At 43.6% G+C, this 16,568-nt stretch overlaps 1 protein-coding gene across 2 annotated transcripts in view; it reads left to right on the top strand.

Annotated features, from left to right (window-relative positions):
• The window catches only part of DOCK8 (dedicator of cytokinesis 8), a 329,548-nt gene that overhangs the window by 270,217 nt on the left and 42,763 nt on the right, over positions 1–16,568 (top strand). For both annotated transcript variants that reach the window (XM_069086859.1, XM_069086866.1), the window contains exons 31-37: positions 37–219; positions 616–751; positions 2,411–2,498; positions 6,059–6,155; positions 11,308–11,442; positions 14,499–14,651; positions 16,365–16,523. In XM_069086859.1, coding sequence (XP_068942960.1) covers positions 37–219; positions 616–751; positions 2,411–2,498; positions 6,059–6,155; positions 11,308–11,442; positions 14,499–14,651; positions 16,365–16,523 — 951 coding nt within the window. The remainder of the gene's footprint in view (positions 1–36; positions 220–615; positions 752–2,410; positions 2,499–6,058; positions 6,156–11,307; positions 11,443–14,498; positions 14,652–16,364; positions 16,524–16,568) is intronic.

The following is a 16,568-nucleotide window of genomic DNA, read 5'->3' as shown; positions in this document are numbered from 1 at the left end:
CTCCACAACAAACAAACCAAAAAAACCACATCACAGCCCTACAAGCAATACAATGTGCTGAATTCTGATACCACCCGCAACCTCATGATCTGTTTCCTCTGGATCATGAAAAACGCCGACCAGACCCTCATACGGAAGTGGATTGCAGACCTACCATCAATGCAACTAAATAGGATTTTAGATCTCCTTTTCATTTGTGTCTCATGTTTTGAGTACAAGGTAAATGCAATAACTCAGTTTTCTCCGAATTTCCGTACAGTTTTGGGGTGGGTTGTTTTTTGCAGGGGGTAACAGGCAGTGAGGGAGGCCAAAACAGAAGGCATCTCTCCCATTTCCAAGCCTTTTGCACATTTATGTTTTCAAATTCATTTCTTCTTCCTTTCATTAATATTGCAATGCCCTAGGAAAGGAGAGGACTCTATCTCTATATTCTTTCCATATTTACAAGACAAATGAAAGAATCCCAGTCAAAGATTTCCCATCCCTGCCAATTTTGCCCACATAACACATAATCCCTCTAACTGAAACTTTAATATTATTCCAAAGATTAGCACGTACAGATAATAATTATCAAAATTATTCCTTCCCTCCCCCCCCACCCCCAATCTTGCTCAGGGAAAACAAAATTCTGACAAAGTCAGTACCCAAGTCCTTCAAAAGTCAAGAGATGTGAAGGCCCGCCTAGAAGAGGCATTACTGAGAGGAGAAGGTGCCAGAGGGGAAATGATGCGGCGCTGTAAGACGCCAGCAGGTGAGTTTTTAATTGTCTCTTTCTGGTTTTTCTCTGAACACTTCAGACTCTTTGTGAGAAGGAATGTTCTGACAATAAGATTTCAGCCTTAAGCTCCTTAGAGGATGATGGCATCCATGCCTTGTGGCAGCAAAAGTTTGTAATTCTTCAATGAGTTTAACTATCCACCAGACAATCCACAAGCATTTATTAAGCACCTATGATATTCCTTTGTTATTAAGAACCTACCATGTTCCTTCATGAATCAGTTGGCAGCTGGGGAGATGTTTCTGAAAGACATCTGGCACAGAGCTGACTTTAACAGGGGTAAAAGGGTCAGTCCATAGAATGTGGGCCTTGGGGTAAAGGAGAACAGTCACAATGATAATGATGATTAGTAACATTTATATGACACCTACTGTGTACCAGGTGCTGTGCTAAGCACTTGACAATTATGATCATCTTTGAACTTATTTGATAAGGAAGGAGAGGAGTAGCCACAGCAGCCAGGAGCATTTCTAGGAAACTCAGACGGGCCCCTGGATTCATTCAGAGAATGCCTAATAATAATAATAATAATAATAATAATAATAATAATAATGGCATTTGCACAGCACTTGAAGGTCTGAAAAGCACTCTAAGCAGCATCTCATTTGATCCTCATAACAGCCCGGAGAGGTGGGTGCTATTCATTTCCTCATTTAACAGATGATTCAATGACATAATATTTATGAAAAGTGCTTAGCACAGTGCCTGACACACAGAAAACATTTATTCCTTTCCCTTCTCCCCTACTTTGTCCAAATATCATGTAATTCCACTGGCTGAAACCTTCATGCTGTTCCAAGGATTGGCACATGCAGACTAAGATGGTCCAGCTGATTCTCCTTCTCCCTCCCCACTTTTGCTCAGAGAAAACAAAGTTCTAGCCCAGATCAGTATCTAGGTCCTGCAAAAGTCAAGAAATGAAGGCCTAGCTAGAGGAGGCATTATTTCTGAGAGGCAAAGGCGCCACAGGGGAAATGATACACCAATTTCACAGATAACAAAACTGAGGCAGTTAGAGATAGAGACTTGCCCAGGGTTACACAGTTAGGAAGTGTCTGAGGTCAGATTCTGTCCCAAAGACCACCCGAGAAAGTCACCCTGTCCCTTCTGGAGTAAATTTTCCAGGGAACCCAAGCATTCTGACCCCAAGCTATGGTAACTTGTGTCCTTGCAGCCCTTCACTGTGGTGCCCTGCTCTGCACCAGGCAGGGAATTGCAGGGAGCTCAGACTCCTGTCCCAGTGATGGGAAGCCCTCCCTCCACCCCCCAGCCAGCCAGGGTTCCACAGGTAAGTCTGAGAGTTTCATTGGAAGTCTCTCTGGTTGAGAGCTACAGAAATGCAATCAGAGAATCTGAGCTTTCAGAGTACAGGCCCCAGGCAGGGCAGCTACATCTTCTACCACAGCAATCCCCACCTCCACCCCACCAGGTCAAGGAACATACCAGCCACCAGGGAGCTCAGCCAGGTGCCTGGTGGGTTTTGTTGCTAACCTTTCCACGGCACATCATGTTTTCTGGTCATCAGCAGAATGCTGAGCTGAGCTGCCTCAATAAAGCTTGTTATGGAAATCCCAGCTATCTTGGAGAGTTTCATTCTAATCAAGTTCCAATCATGCGTTTCTTAACTCCTAGGGAATGACCGGTTTCCAGGACTAAATGAAAACCTGAGATGGAGGAAAGAGCAGACACACTGGCGACAGGCTAACGAAAAACTAGATAAGTAAGTCACTCAGCAGCCTTGTGATACTTTTACCAAAAGTCCAAACCATTTTTCCCAGGGTATTTACATTACCAAAACAGCTGTATCCCTCAAAGGCAAAGAGCAGGAAACACCGTTATCTGTGTAGGTGCAGGCCGTCCAGCGGCCCAGAGTAATCAAAAGCGCAGCATCCTTGGACAAGCACTAAAATCCCATGAGCTCTCTGGACTGGTGGTATATTTAAAGAAAATGAACACTTGCATATTTCACATGGCATTGCAAAGGTCATAATGTACAGAAGAAATATTTTTCCGTGGTAAAGGCAGTTGATAAGTTGACAAAGAAAGCAAGAGAGAACATGGGCCACATTTCCACGTCTGCACAATTTCAAACCAAGTATATTTCGGGGTTGTTAATAGGTCTGTAACTTAGACAAAAATGAGAGGAATTTTAATGTGTTTGAAACAGCAGCAAATCTCCTTTTGCTAATGGATGTGCCATTTCCACTTTACAGGACCATAGATTGAGACCTGGAAGGGAATATAGGGGCAGCTAGGTGGCACCATGGACAGAGCACTGGGCCTGGGGTCAGGAAGACACCTTTATGAATTAAAATCCAGCATCAGATGCTTACTAGCTATGTGATCCTGGGCAAGTCACTTGACCATGTTTGCCTCAGTTTTCTTATCTGTACAGAGTGTCCCTAAAGTTTGGGCACATAGGAGATCTCATTAACTATGCAGTTGTTTTTTTTTTTTCACTTTTTGGAGGGCAATTGGGGTTAAGTGACTTGCCCAAGGTCACATGGCTAGTTTTTGTGTTAAGTGTCTCAGGCTGGATTTGAACCCAGGTCCTCCTGACTCCGGGGCTGGTGCTCTGTTCGCTGCACCAACTAGCTGCCCCATCTATGCATATTTTCAAGAAATGAAATAAATGAAATTTTTAACATTTTATTTAATTAGCATAAATGAGATTTCATAGGAAGACATAGGAGACACATAGGAAATCTCAATTAAAATAAATTAAATTAATCTCATTAATATGAAAAATAGTCTCCCAATAGCTAATGAAAGCTTTTATTCCATATGAAATTGTCAAGGCTAAAATTTATGCTAATTAAATAAAATTTTATTGAAAATTTCACTCATTTCATTTCTTCAAAATATGCATAGTTAATGAGATTGTCTATGTGTCCAGACTTTAGGGATACCTTGTACAATCAAATGGGATTACTGTATATTGTGAATCCTCTCTTACATTCTACTGTGCAAATGATGATTTTTTTCTTTTCCTATTTTACATTTGTCTTAATATTTCAGTTTATAATGTTTCATTTTCTTTTCTTATTGCATATTTAAGTTTTAGTATTTGAGTTTAAAATAAATTAATTTTTAAAATGATCAGAGGAGGGGCGGCTAGGTGGCGCAGTGAATAGAGCACCAGCCCTGGAGTCAGGAGGTGCTGATTTCAAATCCGGCCTCAGACACTTAACACAAATACTAGTCATGTGACCTTGGGCAAGTCACTTAACCCCGATTGCCCTCCAAAAGCAAAAAAAAATGAGCAGAGGAAGGAATTGGCAAGCCACTCCTGCGTTTTTGCCAAGAAGGCCCAAAATGGGGCATGAAGAATCTGACATGACAGAACTGAACAAAGATATTAGTATCATAGGTAGTGCTGACACCATGCTCTCCTTCATGAGTACACCTTTATCTTTTTTTTTTTTTGCTGTGCTATTGGTCTACTTTTGTAATATTAAAGGTTTCAAGAAGTTTTCTGCCCTTTTTCCTGTCTAATGTCTTTCAAAATTCTTAGCAAACTACTGAATTTAAAGGCACTGTGCATTCCAGTTTAAACTAAGAAAATTTAGTGTATTTTACAATAAATGCTACAGAAAAATCTTAGATAGTTAGATCACCAATACACCAGATCACTCCAGATCACTTATGCCTGAGCTGAAGTTTGTGAAGACCCTCTTCCGGGCTTGCCATCTACATAACTCTGTAAGACCCTTTTTATGACCCAGATTTTTATACCACTAGTGACCAACACATTTGGTGTGTTGTCCTGAAGGAGTAACTTCTGATTCTCTTCTGAAGAGGACTCTGGCATTCTACAGAAAGGGATTTCAGCCAAAAAAAAATGGTTATGCATACAATGAAACTGAGTTATTTGGAATTTTATAAAAAGTATTCTTTGAAAAGGAGCCTCACGCTCTTTCTTTGCAAATCACTTCCAAAATGTGTTTTTTACAGCACTATACAATCGAAGTCAGAAAAACCCTGGCGACCTCTATAAATAATAAGAAAAAAAAGGCTAGGACATTCTCAAGATGTCTTCATGCTAAAACGAATCATTCAATCAAAAAAACGCTGCTTTCAACTTTCACTAACCCTTCAAACATGCTGTCATGTTAGGAGTAAGCCAGAGGATCAGGGGGCCTCAACTCAAGTCATGATATTGACTTGGACAAATTGGGAGACCATTGGCAAATTCATAACTTTTTTGCTGGAGGTTCCTAGTTCAAACTCCCTCATTTTCCAGAAGAGAAAACTGAGACTCAGGCAGATTAAGTGCTTTGTCTACCCTGATTATAAATTGTAGAGCTGGAATGGGAGTCCAGATTACAGAGGATCACAGGTTTAGAACTGTAAGGGACCAGGGCGGCTAGGTGGCACAGTGAATAGAGCACCGTCCCTGGAGTCAGGGGGACCTGAGTTCAAATCCGGCCTCAGACACTTGACACACTTACTAGCCTTGTGACTTTGGGCAAGTCACTTAACCCTCATTGCCCTCCAAAAAAGAAAAGAAAAAATGCAAGTGATACTCTGAGACCCTAAGAGTTTCCAAATACATAGTAGTTGGTATACCATGGATGTCAGAGTACCAGCTTCCCTGGGCTTTGTCCTCAGACAAAAAGGTTTTAGAGAAAAGTCAGTGGTGAGACAAAGAGCCAGGGTTTGGCTGAGCAGACTCGGGGCTGTCTTTTGAAAGTCTAATTGACTAGCTTTCCCTTGACCCAATTCAGAAGGAATCTTAGCTTCCTCACTCAGTGGCATCATTGTTTGCCAAGCTCAGATCACACCCAACCTGACTCTCTCTGGCCTGTAGCATGGGCTCCACCTTGCCCAGATCTAGAGATTGCTGTCAGTAAACGAAACTCCAAAGTGTCCCTGAGGGATGGTTTTAGCAATCTGATTGGCCAGCCTGGGTGACTCTCATTCTGTACAGGTCTCTTCCTGTTTAAAAACCAATGGTTTAAAAAAATAAAAACCAATGGTTCTCTTTTAGTTGACTTATAATTATAATAATGACTTCAAGACTTTAGCCAGAGAGTTAGACACCAGTTAAATTAATAACCAGGGGAAAAATAAAACCTAAACACTTCTAAAATCAGGTACTAATCCCAGAAAGTGCCCTGTGTGCACACACTGTTTACCTCCCTAAATCACTTGCTCTGTTGTTTCCCCTGAAAGGTCTAGGTTTCTGAGGCTTTGCTTGGGCGTTAGTGTGCAGATTGCAATCTTTAGAATACTGCCAGACTGGATGTGTGCTTAATCTGACCTCTTTTTGTTCCTTAGAACAAAGGCAGAGTTAGATCAAGAAGCCTTGATTAACGGCAACTTGGCCACCGAAGCAAATTTAATCATCCTAGATATGCAGGAAAATATTATCCAGGTGAGAAAATCTAGAGTGAACTATGTTACATATGGATTATTTTTTACTAGGATCTTTAAAAAGGCTTTCATTACAGCATTTTCAAGGAGAAGAAATAAAGGTGGACCCTGGATTGCTTCTGTTTGTTTGTTTTTTAGAGAAACGGTCTTTTCTGACCTTCTTTTCACAATAGAGTTCACCTTACCAGTCTGGGAGGTATTGAACATTTCCCCCCAGCCTGTATAATTCTCCTTGAGATCGGGACAGGGGGGTGGATTTTTAAAGGCAATATTCTGGCCTACAGTCCTTAAAGGTGATTATGCAGAAGTATTGGACAGCTTGTCCTCATAGTTGGGTCCATAAAATAAATATATAACCACCATGGTGAGCTTTACAGTGCTATAACTTTCTAATTTCATCTTCCAGTTGTTGAAGATGTGAGAAAGGGGTGAGTTCAAATCCGGCCTCAGATACTTAACGCTTGCTGGCCGTGTGACCTTGGGCAAGTCACTTAACCCCAATTGCCTTGCCTTCCCCCCTCCAAAAAGAAAAAAAAAAAGATGTAAGAAAAACTTTCAATAGAACACAAAATCATGGGGTACCCAGTTGGCCTAAACAGAAACAGGGATGTTGTGGTACAGTAGGAAGAGTGTTGGGATCAGAACCCTTCGGTTTGAATCCTGATTCTGTAGCTTACTACCCGTAAGCTCAGATGAGCCTCTTAGTGCCTCTGACCCTCAGTGTCTTCGTCTGTAAGATATGCCTTCTGACAGATAGCTGATGGACTCAGAATGACTATTGACACAGGTTTTGGACATGGCCACTGGGAGGCTTTATTTTCCAGGACTACATGTGTTTGTAATAGAGATTTTGTTCTTCTTTCATTCTCCATGGGAAATTGGAGGGGAAAATCTTTATATCCTTCTTTACATTCTTCTGAGGGAGAAAAGGAAAATATTGATTGATTGGAAAAAGAAAAATAAAATTTTAATTTAAAATTGTAAGATTTTAATTTAATTTAAGATTTAAAATTTTTTAAAAAGAAGGGGCCTGTACTGGATGACCTTCCAGTCCTAGAGCTGTAAGGCCAGATAGTATGGAAGCTCCCTGAGGGCAGGGATTGGGTTATTGTTGCTGCTTCGTCTTTGTGCCCCCAGTGCCCATCACAGTGGCTGACACCTAGCAGATGCTAAATAATAAGGGAACTCCTGATTAACAGTGACACATCAGAGCTAGAAGAAATATTGTTGAACTATAATGGAATCTCTGTAATCCAAGCTTTGGAATTGTCTAAAATGATGACGCCCATAGCCAAGGAGCTGTCTGTCATCCTCTCTGCCTTACAGACCTGCCATTAGATTCACATCCACCTTGAAATCACATTTAAGATCATAGATTCGGAGACAGAAAGAACTTGAGAAGTCTCCTCATCCAAAACCCTCATTTTACAGATGGGGAAACAGAGTCAGGGAGGCACAATTACTTAAGTCATTGAGAAAACAGGGTAACTACCCCTGCAATCTTCCTTATGATTTCTTTTCCCTGTTTACCTTCTCATGCTTCTCTTGCTTCTTGTATCTGAATGTCAAATTTTCTATTCAATTCTGGTTTTTTCAGCAAGAATGCTTGAAAGTCCTGTATTCCACTGAATGACCATATTTTCCCCTGAAACATGATACTCAGTTTTGCTGGGTAGGTGACTCTTGGTTTTAATCCTAGCTCCCTTGACCTCCGGAATATCACATTCCAGGCCTTTCGATCCCTCAGTGTAGAAGCTGCCAGATCCTGGGTTATCCTGATTGCGTTTCCACAATATTCAAATTGTTTCTTCCTGGCTGCTTGTAATATTCTCTCCTTAATCTGGGAATTCTGGAACCTGGCTATAATATTCCTAGGAGTTTTCTTTTTGGGATCTTTTTCAGGAGGTGATCGGTGGATTCTTTCAACCTCTATTTTGCCCTCTGGTTCTAAAACATCAGGGCAGTTTTCTTTGAGAACTTCCTGGAGGATGCTTTCCAGGCTCTTACTTTGGTCATGGCTCTCAGGCAGTCCAATAATTTTTAAATTATCTCTCCTGGATCTATTTTCCAGGTCAGTGGTTTTTCCCCATGAGATATTTCACATTGCCTTCTATTCTTTCATTTGTTTGGATCTGTTTAACAGCATCTTGATTTCTCATAAAGTCATTAGCTTCCATTTGCTCCAATCTAATTCTGAAGCAATGATTCTCCTCAGTGAGCTTTTGAGATTCTTTTTCCATCTGGCAAATTCGACTTTTTAAGGCATTCTTCTCCTCATTGCTTTTTTGAGCCTCCTTTGCCATTTGAGTCAGTCTGTTTTTTAAGGTATTATTTTCTTCAGTCAGGCTGTTGACTCTCATTTCATAATTTTCTTGCATTGTTCTCATTTCTCTTCCCAATTTTTCCTCCACTTCTCTTATCTGCTTCTTAAGGTCCTCTATGGCCTGTAACCAGCTTGTATTTTCCTTTGAAGCTTTTGGTGCAGGAATTCTGACTTCACTGTTTTCCTCCTGTTCCATGCCTTGCTCCTTCTTATCCCCAAAATAGGAGTGTAATGTTGGAATCTTCTGTCTGCTTTGTTTCCTTTGCCTGCTCATTTTGCCACTCAATGATTTGACTTTTGGGCTTTTTGCCACAGTAGGACTCTGCCACCAGACAGGGGAGTTTTCGTCCCAAACGCTGGGGTTTTCTCAGCTGCCGGAGGTATTAGATGGGTGCCCTCTCTGAGGTCTCCACAAGCTCTGGCAAGCTGGACACACACCCCAGGACCTCCACCCTAGACTGCAATCCAGATCCAAGCAGGTTAAAGCAAGAGTGATTACCCCTCAGACTGGTGCTTGGTCCCCCTACACTCTGCAGGCCAGGAGCTGAAGCTGCCACATGGCGCTGGCAGGCTGTGCCAGCGTCTCAGTGGTTTCTCGCCCCGGGGGTAAAAGCCACGCACTCCCACTTACTGGGTCCCAAAGTCCAGAATGCACTGGCCTCTCACCTTGTCCTTCGCATCTTTGTATTGATAAATCTGGAAAGGGCCACAGCTGCTGCTGATCTGGAGTCCCTCTGGCTGGCGGCTGGTCAGGCCCGCCCTGGGGCTAAAGCCTCGGCCCGGTACTGGGCTCGGCTCCCAGAGTGTTGCGCTGGCTGATTCCTGCCGGCCTGCTGGACTGTTCTCAGCGGGAGGTTAGCTTCTCTGTGTCATTTTGTGGGTTCTGCAGCTCCAAAGTTTGTTTAGAGTCCCCTTTTTACATGGATTGGGGAGGGTGGAAGCCGGAGCCACGGGAGGGTCGTGCTTCTACTCCGCCATCTTGGTTCCGCCCCCCCCTACCCCTGCAATCTTGAGGCCTTGTCTGCTATGTTTATTCCCAGGTCTCAGTGTGAGCTTGCATCTTTCGAAAAAAAGCTGAAAGAAACATATGCCTATGGTGCCTTACTATCCATATCATAAGGACAGCTAGATGGCACAGTGGATAGAACATTGGGCTGGAGTCAGGAAGACTCGAGTTCTAGTCTAGCCTCAGACACTTATGATCTGTGTGACCCTGGACAAATCACTTCACTTCTGTTTGCCTCAGTTTCTTCATCTGTAAAAATGGGGATAATAATTGCACCTACCACCCAGGATTGTTATGAGGATCAAATTCAATAATAATTGCAAAGTGCCTGGTACACAGTAAGTGTTACGTAAATGCTAAGGGCAGCTAGGTGGTGCATTGTAGAGGATGCTGGGCCTAGAGACAAGAAAACTCATCTTTGGCGCGGCTAGGTGGCACAGTGAATAAAGCACCTGCCCTGGAATCAAGAGGGCCCAAGTTCAAATCTAACCTCAGACACTTGATACTTACTAGCTGTTGACCTTGGGCAAATCACTTAACACCAATTACCTTGCCTTTCCCCCTCCAAAACAAAACAAACAAAAAACCCCCCTTCAAGAAAATTCATCTTTGTGAATTCAAATCTGGCTTTAGATACTTACTACCTATGTGACCTTCCTATTTGCCTCAGCTTCCTCATCTGTAAAATGAACTGGAGAAGGAAATGACAACCACTCTCATAACTCTGTCAAGAAAACCCCAAATGGGGTGACAAAGAGCTGGACACGACTAAAATGACTGAAAAACAACAAAAATATAAATCTTAGGTGCCATTATTATCTTAACTGTCTAATATATTCTATGTTCCATTCAGCAGATAATTAGGAATCTATGAAGAAGATGACATCCAAGCAGCCCCTGATGTACTCAGGGTCCCACAGAAGTTGGGAATGGTACCTAATTCAGGAGTCAGGAAACTTGGGTCTGAGCCTTGGCTCAGCACTCACTAGCTATGTGACCCTAGAAAAGAAATTAAACCTCTCTGGGCTTCAGTTTCTTTATCTGTGAAATGGGAATAATTATCCTTGCACTGCCTTTTTCCCAGGGTTGTCATAAAAAAAGAGTGTGATGGGTCTGGTATAAAAATGCTATAAGGATATAATGTTTATCAGTTAGAACACATCCAGAGGCTATGGCCTTTAGATGGGTGCAGGGCAAGGTGCTATCAGCGGAGGATACAAGTACTTTGCAAAGTCTTACTTGAGAACCCAGAATGACATTTACATCACCAATCAATTGGAGAGTTTAGGAAGTGGGGATCTGGTGCTGAATCCTCTGACAACATCCTTAAGGGGACTTTGGACCTCCTGGGGTAAAATATAAAGCAGGCCAGTGTTCCAACATGGGAGGCAGAACTATTAGCTTTTGATGCCGTTATGAGTCTCTGGGGCCCAGCACAGTGGTAGAAGGCTTAATTTAAGTCAACAGAGGTAGCTGTGAGTTCAAGTTTTACTCTGCCACATTTTATATGACTTTGAGCAAGTCACTTTCTCTGAAATTTATCTTTAATATGGGACTTATTGCCTAAATCCTAATCTGTAGAACGGGACTCATCGCCCGAATCCTAATCTGTAGAACGGGAGTCATCACCCCGAATCCTAATCTGTAGAACGGGACTCATCGCCCGAATCCTAATCTGTAGAACGGGAGTCATCACCCCGAATCCTAATCTGTAGAACAGGTCTCTTTCCCTACCTCACAGGGCAGTGGTGAAGAGAAAAATGATAGAGTAGCTGGACAGCAGCAGGACAGGCTCTTCACCCCGTTTCTATTCTACCCACTCAGGCAAGCTCAGCGCTGGACTGCAAAGACAGCCTTCTGGGAGGGGTCCTGAGGGTCCTTGTGAACTCCCTGAGCTGTGACCAGAGCACCACCTACCTGACTCACTGCTTCGCCACCCTCCGAGCTCTCATTGCCAAGGTAAACTTGGGCCCTGCTCTTTGTTTTCTTTCTCTTAATTAGTTTCTCTGCCTGCAACTTCCCTGTCTTCCCCGTGGGCCAGACTCCCAAAGGGTGGATGGAATATAAAGGAGCACACAGAGAGGCGACTGTCTGTGTTCACGTTGAATTGATTATCCGGGTGGAGGACGCCTAATAGCTCCATTTAAAATGTGGAATAGTCTCAAGAAATCTAGAATGGCTGGTAATCTTAGAACTGGACTTTGCCTTTTGGTTGAGATACGGTTTTGCCATATGTCTTTTTCTAAAAAGTTGTTGTTGGTCAGTCATGTCAGTCCTGTCCAACTCTTATGTGACCCCATTTAGGGTTTTCTTGGCAGAGATACTGGAGTGGTTTGCCATTTACTTCTCCAGCTCATTTTACAGATGAAGAAACTGAGGCAAACAGGGATAAGTGACTCACCCAGGGTCACACAGCTAGTAAATGTCTGATACTGGATTTGAACTCAGGTCTTCCTGACTCCAGGCCCAGCACAATTCACCAAGCTACCAAACTCTGAATATTAGCAAAAGTGTTTGGGAAGAGGGCAGCTAGGTGATGCAGTGGATGGAGTGCTGGACCTGGAGTCTGGAAGACCTGAATTCAAATCTGGCCACAGATACGTACCAGCTGTGTGACCCTGGGTGAGTCACTTAACCCTCTTTGCCTCAGTTTCTTCATCTGTAAAATGAGTTGGAGAAGTAAATGGCAAACCATTCCAGTGTCTTTGCCAAGAAAACCCCCTACCTAATAGTATGCTACGGTCCACTTCTCATGAAGAATCAGACATGACTGAATGATTGAAAAACAACAAAGCTGACTCTAACTACCTGGGTTTGTCACTGTTTGCTCCTGCATCACTGCATGATGTATATGGAAACAACAGAGGCCACAAATCCAGACCAACCCAAACTCAGATACGATAAAAAACTTCACAAGGTACCAGGCGCAGTGGTACCTACCTGTGATCCCAGCCCCTGAGAGGCTGAGGCAGGAGGATCTCGTGAGCTCAGGCGTTCCATGCTGCAGTGGACTAGACCAACCAGGTGTCCAGGCTAAGCCTAGCATTAACATGGTGAGCCTCCAGGACTAGGAATCCACTAGACTGCCTCAAGAGGGGGCTAACTGGCCCTATTGAAACAGCAGATTAAGGCTCCTACAGCAATCAGTCTTATGAGTAGTCCCTGTCCTTCCAGCCTGGGAGAGAAGGGAAGACCCAGGCTTTGAATAGCCCCTGCCTTCCAGCCTGGGAGAGAAGGGAAGACCCAGGCTTTTAAAAAAGGAATGATGGAATAATACAAGGGGAGAAAACCCAAGAACAGACATTATGTGCTCTACCAAATACCATATCATACCTGCCCTCCTATTTGGGACTCTCTTACTTCACTCTTTCTATTGACTCATCAAAACTCTATTACCACCAGCCTTTCTCACCACCAAGTCTGGTCTCAGCCTATCACTGAACCACTCCTGCACTAACACCCTTCCTACTCTCTGGCACCTTTAAATGCCAGGGCAATCAAGTACACCCCAAACCAGGTGATCCCATGATGGAAAGAGTAGTGAAGAAAAGTCTTGCAAGCTTCCTACATGGCAACTCTTAAGTTTACATGCAATGTCCCAGTTCTCTGGGCAATATATATCACTTGTCATTAAATCCTGCAAATGCTAATGCTCTGAAACATCCTAAGGCTTCAGAAATCAGTTTATCATAGCCCCAGGAATGTAAGTACAGGCTGCTTACTGCACATACTTTACATATGACTCACCAATTATCTTAAAACTATTGCTTGTTTCCCCTTGGTTGATTGGACTCTTTAAAAGGCAAATGTCTCTACTCTTAAGGTTGGTAGGGCCATTTGCACCCTCCCCCCCAGTTCTGGAAGTAAAGGAAAATAGTAGCCAAGCAGTTTCAATGAGCCTTGGAGGATGGGGGGGTCGGGAGGGTGGGAAGTGCCTTCTAATTGGTGACTTTCTGGCAGATGCAATCTGGCCCATGAGCTGGCTTAGCAAGGCAGCCCTCAGTGAAGTTGTGCAATTCATAATTAAACCTTAAGTATACCCCGTTGCTCAAATCTGTCTTCTGAGTCAAGTGTCTCATTATCGTGTGAAGCAATAGATTAACTGCTCCAATAGTTTTTCTTTTCCAAGCCAACATCTGCGTATTTCAACAGGCCCCCTCCACCAGAGTGTGTGTGTGTGTGTCTGTGTCTCTGTGTGTAATGGAGTGTGTGTGTGTGTGTGTGTGTGTGTGTGTGGTGGAATGTGTGTGCTTGTGTGTATCTGTGTCTATGTGTGGTGTATGTCTGTGTCTGTGTGTGTGGTGGGGTATGTCTGTGTCTGTGTGTGTGGTGGGGTGTGTGTATGTCTGTGTCTCTGTGTGTAATGGAGTGTGTGTGTGCTTGTATCTGTGTCCGTGTGTGGTGAGGGGGATGTGTGTGTTTGTGTGTGTGTGTGTGTGGTGGGGTATGTGTATGTCTGTGTCTGTGTCTGAGTCTGTGTCTGTGTCCGTGTCCATGTCCGAGTCTGTGTCTGAGTCTGTGTCTGTGTCCGTGTCTGTGTCTGAGTCTGTGTCTGAGTCTGTGTCTGAGTCTGTCTGTATCTGTGTCTGAGTCTGTGTCCATGTCTGTGTCTGTGTCCAAGTCTGTGTCCGTGTCTGAGTCCGTGTCCGTGTCTGAGTCTGTGTCTGTGTCTGAGTCTGTGTCTGTGTCTGTGTCTGAGTCTGTGTCTGAGTCTGCGTCTGTGTCCGTGTCCGAGTCTGAGTCCATACCCAAGTCTATGTCCGTATCTGAGTCTGTGTCCATGTCCATGTCCGTGTCTGTGTCCGTGTCTATGTCCATGTCTGTGTCCGTGTCCATGTCCATGTCGTGTCTGTGTCTGAGTCTGTGTCTGTTTCTGAGTCTGTGTCTGTGTCTGTGTCTCTGTCCGTGTCTCAGTCTGTGTCCATGTCTGTGTCTGTGTCCGTGTCCGTGTCCATGTCTGTGTCTGTGCTGGAATGCATGGAGTGGTCCCTAATGGTCTCCACCATCTCTCCTAGTTTGGAGACCTGCTGTTTGAGGAGGAAGTGGAGCAGTGTGCCGATCTGTGCCAGAGGGTGCTACATCATTGCAGCAGCAGCCTCCACGGCACCCGGAGTCAAGCCTGTGCAACCCTTTACCTGCTCATGAGATTTAGCTTTGGTGCCACCAGTGTAAGAGACCTCAGGCCCAGGGAGCAGGAGTGCGGGGGGCCGGGCAGGGTGGGCGGATGGGGCCACTTGATGTTGCCCTGCCGAGACTTCAAATCTGTGCCTGGAGTCAGAGAAGGCCTTCATTAGTCAAGGGTACAATGAGGCAGTGTGTTTACAGTGTGGAAAGTGGACTCTGTCCTTAACTGTGAGAATCAGAAACGATTGTGCCTATCACCTAAAATGAGCTGAGCTTAATATTTGCCAGAAGAAAAGCAGTAAGGTTTTCAAGGGCATGTTAGCTTCCAAAGTAGTTCGTTTTGTTAAGGAATGCATTCATGCATTCAAATTGCAATTAGTATCTCCCTTCAGTGAAGAAAAAGAATGAATGTACTTTGCCACAGAGAGCATGAAGAATAGGAACAGTTGCTCATCTCTTCTGAATTGTCCTTGGTCATTATGAGACAGATGTACAGCTGTAGACTCAAGCTCTTGAAAGAGATACACATGCACCCGTTTTTCTTTTTCCCCAACGATGTCACCCTTTCAAGTCCAGCCTGACCGCAGAACAGTGACACTTGGCCCACAGATTTTGCTCTACTTGGGGTGCATCCATATGAGAGCATAACTTACGTTAAATGACAAAATAAGTGGTCCTGGGAAGGAATAGAGAAAGTCTTCAGAAGATACGGGCATAGCTGTCAGTCAGCCCCTCAACAAATATTTATGAAGGGCCTACTATGTGCCAAGCACCTGCTGGGGGCTGGGGACACGGGTTAAAAAGTAAGCTAGCCCTGACCTCAAGGAGGCTACATTCCACCGGATGACCAGCTCTGAGAATATTTGGGCACTTGACCCCAAGCAACCAGGACACTCCAAGTATGCCTTCTCAGAGGAGCCGTAGGGAAATAAGCAAGCTGCAAATGTCAGGGTCATGGAGGTGCCATCCTCCCCTTCTCTGTACGTTTACACAAAAGAAAAATTGTCCAGTCATCAAAAGCTTGATCCTGCACCCTGGCTTCCTAGAAGCTTGTCTGACCTACTGCTCCCAACTACAGCATTTTAGAACCTGGAAGGACCTTAGAGCGATAATCATAGGATCAGAGGCGTAAAGACGGAGGGACACTTTGAGGTCTTCTGACCTAACTCTTCATTCCCCCCTTCCCTCAGTATAACAGAAGCTTTAGAGTAAGGAATATTTTCTCTTCTTTGTATCTTCTGCACTTAGCAGAGTGCTTGGCATATAATAAATGCTAAATCAATATCTATGCATTGATTGAATGACTGCTGTTGAGGAAACTGAGGCCAAGGGGTAAGTAACTTACCCAAGGTCACCCAAGTATTACCTGGCAGCTCTGAATCCAATGCCCTTTCCACCAGACTGTATCATTTCTAATGAAACAATCCCATTTTGCAGCTAAGAAAAGTGGTCATATAGGCAAACAAGAGCAAAGCTGGAACCAGAATACAGTCTGAGGTGTGATCTAAAATTAAAAGGAAAATTGACAAAGGCACAGGCTATAGTTAACAATTTAAATCTTAACGTAATCTCATTGTGCAGTTTAGGGTTTTTTACAACATTCAATTTTTTAAAAAGGAAAAATATTAAGATATGCTATAAGGGAAAGATTAAAAATTGACAAATGTGAAGTTTTTTAGCTAGTAAAATATATGCAACATCTGTGACTCTAATACATTATTCTAATAGCATATTTTCTGATTATTTTTCTGATAAAGAATTTTGCAAGAGTGAAGATGCAAGTAACAATGTCCCTGGCTTCCTTGGTTGGTAAAGCATCAGATTTTAATGAGGAATACTTGAGAAAATCCTTAAGGACTATCTTGGCATATGCAGAAGGGGATACAGCTATGCAGGCAACACCTTTCCCTGCCCAGGTAAGGCTCAAGAGTTCAATGGATTATGGACATAAAGCTTGAAAG

This window comes from Petaurus breviceps, unplaced genomic scaffold, assembly GCF_028583685.1.
Source record: "Petaurus breviceps papuanus isolate PSGF00001 unplaced genomic scaffold, PetGlider_PUasm1.0 118, whole genome shotgun sequence".
Classification (NCBI taxonomy): Eukaryota; Metazoa; Chordata; class Mammalia; order Diprotodontia; family Petauridae; genus Petaurus; species Petaurus breviceps.
This window is presented reverse-complemented; position numbering and strand designations above follow the sequence as displayed.